At 34.3% G+C, this 7,914-nt stretch overlaps 1 protein-coding gene across 1 annotated transcript; it reads right to left on the bottom strand.

Annotated features, from left to right (window-relative positions):
* Positions 1-4,174: 4,174 nt before the first annotated feature.
* LOC136987278 (uncharacterized) lies at positions 4,175-5,791 on the bottom strand. The gene is made up of 5 exons (XM_067284990.1): positions 5,513-5,791; positions 5,257-5,419; positions 5,079-5,158; positions 4,648-4,797; positions 4,175-4,441 (listed from the first exon to the last, which is right to left on the bottom strand). The coding sequence occupies exons 1-5, from the start codon at positions 5,655-5,657 to the stop codon at positions 4,227-4,229; spliced, it is 753 nt and encodes a 250-aa protein (XP_067141091.1). The 5' UTR covers positions 5,658-5,791; the 3' UTR covers positions 4,175-4,226.
* Positions 5,792-7,914: the final 2,123 nt, after the last annotated feature.

The following is a 7,914-nucleotide window of genomic DNA, read 5'->3' as shown; positions in this document are numbered from 1 at the left end:
TGGTTTACATATAATTATTATTATTTTTTTCTATTTCGAAAGATTAGTTTAAGAGTTTAAGCCGGGGGGGTGCTCATATGTGACGTCACTCCGCTTTATCTGATTTAATTCTTAACGCGAATTTATTTCTGCGAACGTGAACAATTCGATATTATTACGTTACGTGACTGATCTAGAAGGCTCGTGCATCCAAGAAGTCGCTTGTAAATTTTTTTATTTTGGGTCAAGTGATTAAGTATAGTTAAGCCGACCACGTGATTGAATTATCGTTCCTGTTTTTAATGTAACAGTTTCTTGTATTTTTAGCACATTCGTATTACCTTATTATGAAACGATATGCACGTAAAGGTAACATTATACCAAAAATAATATCATTTCCGGAATAATTTACGCTTCGTGTAGTTGTTAATTTCAAAAAAAACGAATAGCGACGTTTAATTGGCACGTTTGAAATTTGAACGTGCCAATCAAATGTTACTATTTCTTTTCGAAATTTACGAGTATAGGAGAGAAAAGTGTGCTGATATTTTGGATTTAATTGAGCTACATCTACTAGAGGAAGATATAAAGCAGTTAATATACCGATAAAAGGATCTTAAGATGCATTCTTGAGGATATAACTGTCTGAAGATTAATGCAATTGTCTATGAATTCACGTACAAAGCAACACGTGAGTGATCTGCCAAGGAAGTGGCTCTCCGGAGGATTTTCTATGGGAAACTTGTCCGTATTTAGGTGATATACACGAAGAAAACACGGAGAACTTCATTGGTCAGCCTGTTAATGAGGTACCAACCACCAGTTCAGTAGTTTTTATCCACTCAACCGCTATTGGACTAAACAAAAATGATAGGAAATAATTTCTTTTATCATCACAATATAAAAATATGATTAAAGATGACAATTTAAAAATATATAGAATAAACTAAATTGTCTTCAATTCCGTCCCGTCCAATCGGGGACAAAGCAATCTTTGCAGAATGGAATTGAAGACAATTTAATTTCTTCTATATATTTTTAAATTGTAAAAATACCGTCTGCCATTTTAATTAAAGGTTAATGTTACCTATGGTTCCAAAATGGCGGCTCGTCTCTGATTCCAGCAAATAGAAGAAAGGAAACAGTGGGGACGCACGTTCTAACCTAACCTAACATGTGTCCCCACTGTTTCCTTTCTTCTATTTGCTGGAATCAAAGACAGCCGCCATTTTGGAACCATAGGTAACATTAACCTAATTAAAAATGATAATTACTGATGAATTATCTTACTTTTCTTCTTATTTTCTATATTTTGTTCTGTTTTTGTAGCTCTTTGTGATTATTTTATTATTGTTTAAAATTCTTATCTGTCGGAGGACAGAAGACGAACATCAAGTTCACTTTACAGAGAGGTGTGAGGGTAAAAGGTTAAGAAACTACTGAATCATTTCTAGAGACGGGTTTACTTCTAAGCTGATTGTAGATATTTGGGGGTCTGATACACCGACAGGGTCATTCTGTGAATTTTTCTTTTGATATTGTTCAAAAGAATTACTTAGTAAGTAAAGTTATCATTCGATTTATACTCTTCGAGTGTACATACAAGGCTTCTAAATCATCTTTCCTTTAAGATTCTATTGTTTATATATTTGATGGGATAGACTCGGGGTGGCCAACAAGTCGATCGCGATCGACCGGTCGATCGCGAAGCCAATTTCGGTCGATCGCTCGCGATGTCTTGACTTAATGTGTTACACTTGTAACTGAACGCAACGCGTGAACGTAACCCGCAAAAACAATATGCATGCAGTTGTCTGGACTCGTAGAAAACATAGCCATTTAGCTTGAATATTTGGTACTGTCATACGGTAACTTCTTTTTTTTAGTATTAACAATTATTATTATTATTATTAATCAATATTATTTATCCACGGTGACAACGTTGAGTTTCAATTTTTCTTCTGTTTAAAATGTAAGTACCTTTTATTTATGTTTTAAATTAAATTGTGGCGTTTCTTACCTATCTATTTACTTGATAAGTGAGCGTTTTCGGCAACAGACCTCTATATTTTTGGATTTTTGGAAATACGTCAACCGAGAAAAATATCCCAGTATCACCAAATGTAGCGAATATATTAATTTTATTCTTGTTCTGGATCTTCATACCTGTGTGAATTGGCATTTTCATACTTAAACTTAACGAAGACTTAACAACATTCTGTCCTGACTGATTCCTATACTGAAGACTCATTATTATCATCTTTGTCAGGATATACACCTAATTATGATTTTTTGGTTAGAGACATGTGAACTCAGTCCTCCCATTAATGTTAAGGTAATAAAATAAATTCTAAATCTGTCTTTATCTGTAGCTAATTTGAATTAATAAATATTGTTAATAATTACTCGTGTTGTTTTAATTCCCTTGGACGTGAGTTTTTTGGCCCATTAAACAATTATGTTGCTTTTTACGTAGGTAGGTATACAGGGTGTTCCAGTACGAGGTGGACTCCGGTGAATTATTGACAGATTAGCAAAAAATAAGTCTAAAAATCTTTCTTCCATGATAAATTATCCTGGCCCAAAAAAATCTCGAAAGTGAAATCTTGTAATCAAATTATCAGCCACACTGTGCATTTTTATAACAACTTTTTCATATTTACGAACAAATAGTACCACAACTTATACATTGCAATTGATAAAAAAATTAAATTATATTTTAAGTTACTAAAAATCTATCTTGAAAAAGTATCCAAAAATCGATTTTTTTTAGGTTCCGCCTGTACGGAATGAACTCGCAGCTGCAAATATCAAAAGTTGGGTCTGGAAATTTATTTTCTTTATGAGCCTATATCTCGAAAACTTAGTAAGTGATTTAAAAACTAAAAAATAGTTTTGAACATATATTTTGCTTATCTGCCCATAGCTCGCGGGAGTGCACCTCGTACTGAAACACATTGTATAAACATAGTATGTATTTCACACCTCCCCGCCCCACTTAAACTATGCCTATGACAACAAGTCGATCGCGACACATTTTTTAGATAAAAAGTAGATCTTATGTACACAAAAGTTGGCCACCCCTGGGATAGAGCATTGCAACACGATAACGATCTGCCAAGTAGGTGCGCTTCCCGGTATTACTTTTTATGGGAAACTGACCCATTTTTAAGTGTTAGACACGCGAAGAAAACCCAATTCCCTTGGTTAGATGCGAACCCGCGACCAGTGTTCGGTGGTTCATTCACTCAGCTACTGGTGGATCTTGGATCCTTCAAGGACGAATTTAGACTCGTGATCTTAAGCTATAACATATTTCATGGCCGGATAGACGAAGCGGTTAAAACTAGTTTACTACTTTGGGGTCCCGGGATAAAATTCGGGCGAATAATTTATTGAGCGGGTGGTTGATCCTGGCTATACCGGACCCTGTCCGTTACCACTCTGTCGCCGCCATTGAAACACTGGCACTTGAGGTACGCTATAAAATTGACTAATTCACTAATATTTGATTACTTTTTGTTAATAATATTGTTAAACGTTAATTTAAAGGCGAATTCTTAACAATAAAATCTATTTAACGCGAAAAACGAGTGATAAAATCAAGTCAACTTGTTAGATTTTGGACAGAAACAGCAAAACTGTAACTAAGATTACATTTTTTTGCTGTTTCTGATGCTTAAATGCCATTAATATTACTTGTTATATTAAAACTATTAAAAATTTCCATTCGTAAACAAAATTTTTAGTGGTTTTTGTCTGACGAGCCTCATTAGCAATGGACAGAAAGAAATCTGCCAACATTACTTGTCTTCTGTTAAAGTATTAATGGAAATAGCACTTACCATTTTTTACATCCATTATAAGATAAAAAATGAAATGAATTCTTTAATTGGTATAATTATATATAGCCTATATAAAAAAGGGTGTTACCTATGGTTCCAAAATGGCGACTGGTCTCTGATTCCAGCAAATAGAGGAAAGGAAACAGTGGGGACGCACGTTCTAACTTAACCTAACCTATTCTAATAATTTTTTTGGTAATAATTATGGTAATTTATTAGAATAGGTTAAGTTAGATTAGAACGTGCATCCCCCCACAGTTTCCTTTCTTGTATTTGCTGGCATCAGAGACGAGCCGCCATTTTGGAACCATAGGTAACATTAAACAAAAAAAAAAAAAAAGACTATGACAAACAATAAAAATATTTTTATTTACACGTATATATTTTAAATTTAAACAGATTTTATTCACAGTCTTCAGCATCGGCAAAAGCTTGTTCTATTGTCAAACGTAACTTATTTTTAATTTTATTCGATTTCATTCTTTTAAATCGATCTACCAATGATAAACAGTAATAATAATCGCTGTCCTTTTGCACGAGATCTTCGTCGTGTGAGGCTTTCAAAATTTTTATTAATTCGCTTTTCCAATTTTCTTCCATTTTCCTTCGTTTGGTACCTGCAAAATTATGTAAATAAATTTCAATTTTCCAACGATTATTTAATGAGATATATTATTGCGAATTAACAACCAGACGGACGGATCAATATTATTATTATTATTATTATTATTATTTACAATTAAACTTCCTGTTATAAGGAATGATAAAATATATTTAATTATTCTGTCGTTAATTTAACGAAAATAAATGGAACCGTACGTACCATTAGCGTATGATATATTGTCATTCGAGAAGATGAGACTCTTGTCGCAAATATTACTCGATTCACACGAGAAAGGTTCTACGTCACGAGCTTCACTCTCTTCTTCATCCTGATCATCAATTGATGATATATGGAATGATGCATCCTGCGCTAAAATTCAAATTTATAATTGTTATAGCTTCGTGATAAATACAGTAAAACCTGTGTAAACCGGTGCCTAATACGTTTTCCGTTTCGAACAGGTTCTATTATGTTTATAGTATAATATACAGCACGTATATATTACGTTAAATAATAACACACACGTGGCAAAAGGAAACACGATGAAAACCGGTTATATATATTAACGTTTCAGGTCTTTCGCTATATATCTTTAAGGTAGATTCTTATATTACAGAGATAAACAAGGGAAAAAAATGATAAATACTTACAAAGAAAAATATCATTTTCATTACAAACGGAATGTGTTGAGTGACATAAATCTACGGGTTCCGCTGTATTTATATCATTGCTAAAAAAAAAGTGGGAAAGCAGGAAATCGAAAGGTTAGGCGGCACACAAGCACGGATATTTAGAAACAAATGGCACATATTATAATATAGATCATACTTGAGGTTTTCGTGGTTAAGTGACGACGTTAGGAAAGTCAGAATTTTACTGTATTTCCAAACTTTCTTCTTACAGGATGCGGGATCGTTGGGATGTTGCCTTTCTTTCACTACTTTTCGGTATCGATCGCGTAGATTACCCCATCTTTTTCTTAAAAATTGCTCTATAACGTAAGCAAAAAACCAACCCTTTCCCATAAGAAATTAACGGGTAAACTTTCGAAATAACAGCAATTTTTAAGGATTTTATGACTTACCTTCGATGTTCATCCGTTTCGATATCGCTTCCCACGATATCTTCTTCTTACATATATCCTTATAGTCTTCGCGGGTGGCATCGTACAAGCAAGGATACCTTCTCACTTCTTCTATCAGACACTCGTTGATGTCTCTAAATGCCATTTTAAGTGTATTATTAACGATAACGCGAGCTTTGGATAAATGGAGCTGGCATCTAGTCAGAGCATCCCTTAGTGGAAGTGAACCGACCCGTTTGGTGTTGACCCGACAAAACGGATAGACGGCAGTCTGTTGCCATGACAACCGCCGGCGGGCCGTTAAAAACGTATCCGGTAGCCACACTGTGACGCCAGTTTAATACGTGTACCACAGACTAAAGTCTCCGTCCAGCGGTTACGTTTCTAGCTTTTTTATACGGCATTTAAAAATTGCCGGAATTAATATGAAATATTATCGATTTTTAAATCGTTAAATATTCGCTATGTATAATTTTCTATTTGTGAATTTAATTACTCGAACGGTAGGCAAATTAAATACACTTCAAAAAATCAATAAGTTTTTTTTATTACTTTGTAAAATAAAAAATAATTACATTTTATCGATTAAAATCTGTTAATTAATTGCAAGAATACGCGATTTAAATACATCTTCGTTCCAGTTGATCGATATATTATACTTTAAACCATTTATTATTGTTATTATTTTCTTTTTATGGAACGTTATAGCCTCGTGGGGCCCAGGCGAATTCGAATTAAGGGGTCCCACGTCGGGGGAAATATATATATATTTTATGAAAGATTTGTTTGGGCCTCCTGTTTGAAGGGGCCCCAGGCAATTTCCCTGTTTTTGCATGTAAGATAACGCGCCACTGCTTGAACGAATGAAATATGTAGAATGTTTCTTTATCAATTAATAAAAAAACGTCTTTAATTAAAGTTCTTATTCTTTTGTTAGTAACAATAACGTTAATTAATAGAATGGAAACGGGAAGGGCCCCTAAAGTTTTTTTCCAGACCAGGGAAAATCTCTAGCTTCCCTCTCGACGGCCCTGCTTGTAGGTTATACTGCCAACATACAGGAGGAGTGAAATCTAGAATACAATGTAGTATATTACAGTATAATAATCACAATACGTGTATATTATATATAAGGTCTTTAGGATGTTGCGTGGAGGCCCCGAGTACACCTTTTTCAGACACTCATTATATTAATTTCGAAAGAAATGCGTGTTAGGCTCCCTTAAATCTGATTTCTTGGTCAAATGACCCAGCTTATGAGGTAGTTTGGTATTATTCTACATAGGTTTGCTGAATCTCCTCAGAGTTAAAATGAAATGGACTTCGACCTAGTCAAAAGTGAACTATGACCTCAATTAGGAAGTTACGAAAAGCTTAATTTTGAGGGTACGGATGCGTTTTATTAAAAAAAAAAAAAAAAAATGTAAGTGTTAATAACGAATAGAATCTCCGTTAATTCCGACCCTCTCTATCTTCCCACCCCGTCGACCTTTAACCACCAAAATTTAATAGCATCGATGTCCCCAATACATAAACCTCCCTATTTGTTTCTCTAGTTTGTCACTAGATGGCGATTGCAATTTGCCAACAGTAGTACTTCCGGATGACCGAGGAAGAAGAGGCATTGTCCTGCCATTCGGAGGGGCCTGGTTTCCGGGTCAAGAACCTTGGGAATTTTTCACGAGGAATATCGGATCTCGTCCTTCATCATCTGGTCTCCACAGTGGAGGCTTATTATGGGCGTATCAGATCTCAGAAGAAGTACAAAAAGGCCTTCTAACTGCCTCCAGGGAAGAAAGAATATGGGGGGGGGGAACTATTTAAATTGTATAGTTGTTATATTATAATTATGTGAACTCAGTAGCGTAACTAGAACCGATATTAGGGGGTCCGAATTAGAACGTGCAAACCTACATTCAGTATGAATGAGGCATACACTCTTTTTCCATTGTGCTAGCGTACTGTACATACATGTGTATTAGTACGTTTGTTACATTAAAATCTTTCTATTGTTTACTTGAATTTTATTTATTTATTTATTACAAAGGTAAGGGGCCCCTTGAACTACCTCGTTACGCTACTATAAGGACGATTAATTCATAAAAAAATATAATTGTATGTAGAATGCTTAAAACTGTGTACGAATATACATAAAAATATATTTATTACATCACTTCTCAATAAATATATAGACAATTTAATTCTTACATTAAAAAGAATCTTTTTACAATATTAAATTGAGCAGAATGGTTTTATAATAATTTTGTTGGTAATAATTATGGTAATTTATTAGAATAGGTTAGGTTAGGTTAGAACGTGCACCCCACAGTTTCCTTTCTTCTATTTGCTGGAATCAGAGACGAGCCGCCATTTTGGAACCATAGGTAACATTAACCTAATGG

The sequence above is a fragment of the Centruroides vittatus genome, unplaced genomic scaffold (genome assembly GCF_030686945.1).
Source record: "Centruroides vittatus isolate TY-2023 unplaced genomic scaffold, ASM3068694v2 scaffold_149, whole genome shotgun sequence".
In the NCBI taxonomy this organism is placed as follows: Eukaryota; Metazoa; Arthropoda; class Arachnida; order Scorpiones; family Buthidae; genus Centruroides; species Centruroides vittatus.
Note: the sequence above shows the minus strand (reverse complement) of the source record. Positions and strands in the feature narration are given on the sequence as shown.

Coding starts and splice junctions, on each gene's coding strand:
- LOC136987278 (XM_067284990.1), bottom strand. CDS start 5,657: ATGGCATTTAGAGACATCAACGAGTGTCTGATAGAAGAAGTGAGAAGG. Junction 5,159..5,256: donor CTTAACCACGAAAACCTCAA/GTATGATCTATA, acceptor CTTTTTTTTTAG/CAATGATATAAATACAGCGG. Junction 4,442..4,647: donor CAATATATCATACGCTAATG/GTACGTACGGTT, acceptor ATAATTTTGCAG/GTACCAAACGAAGGAAAATG.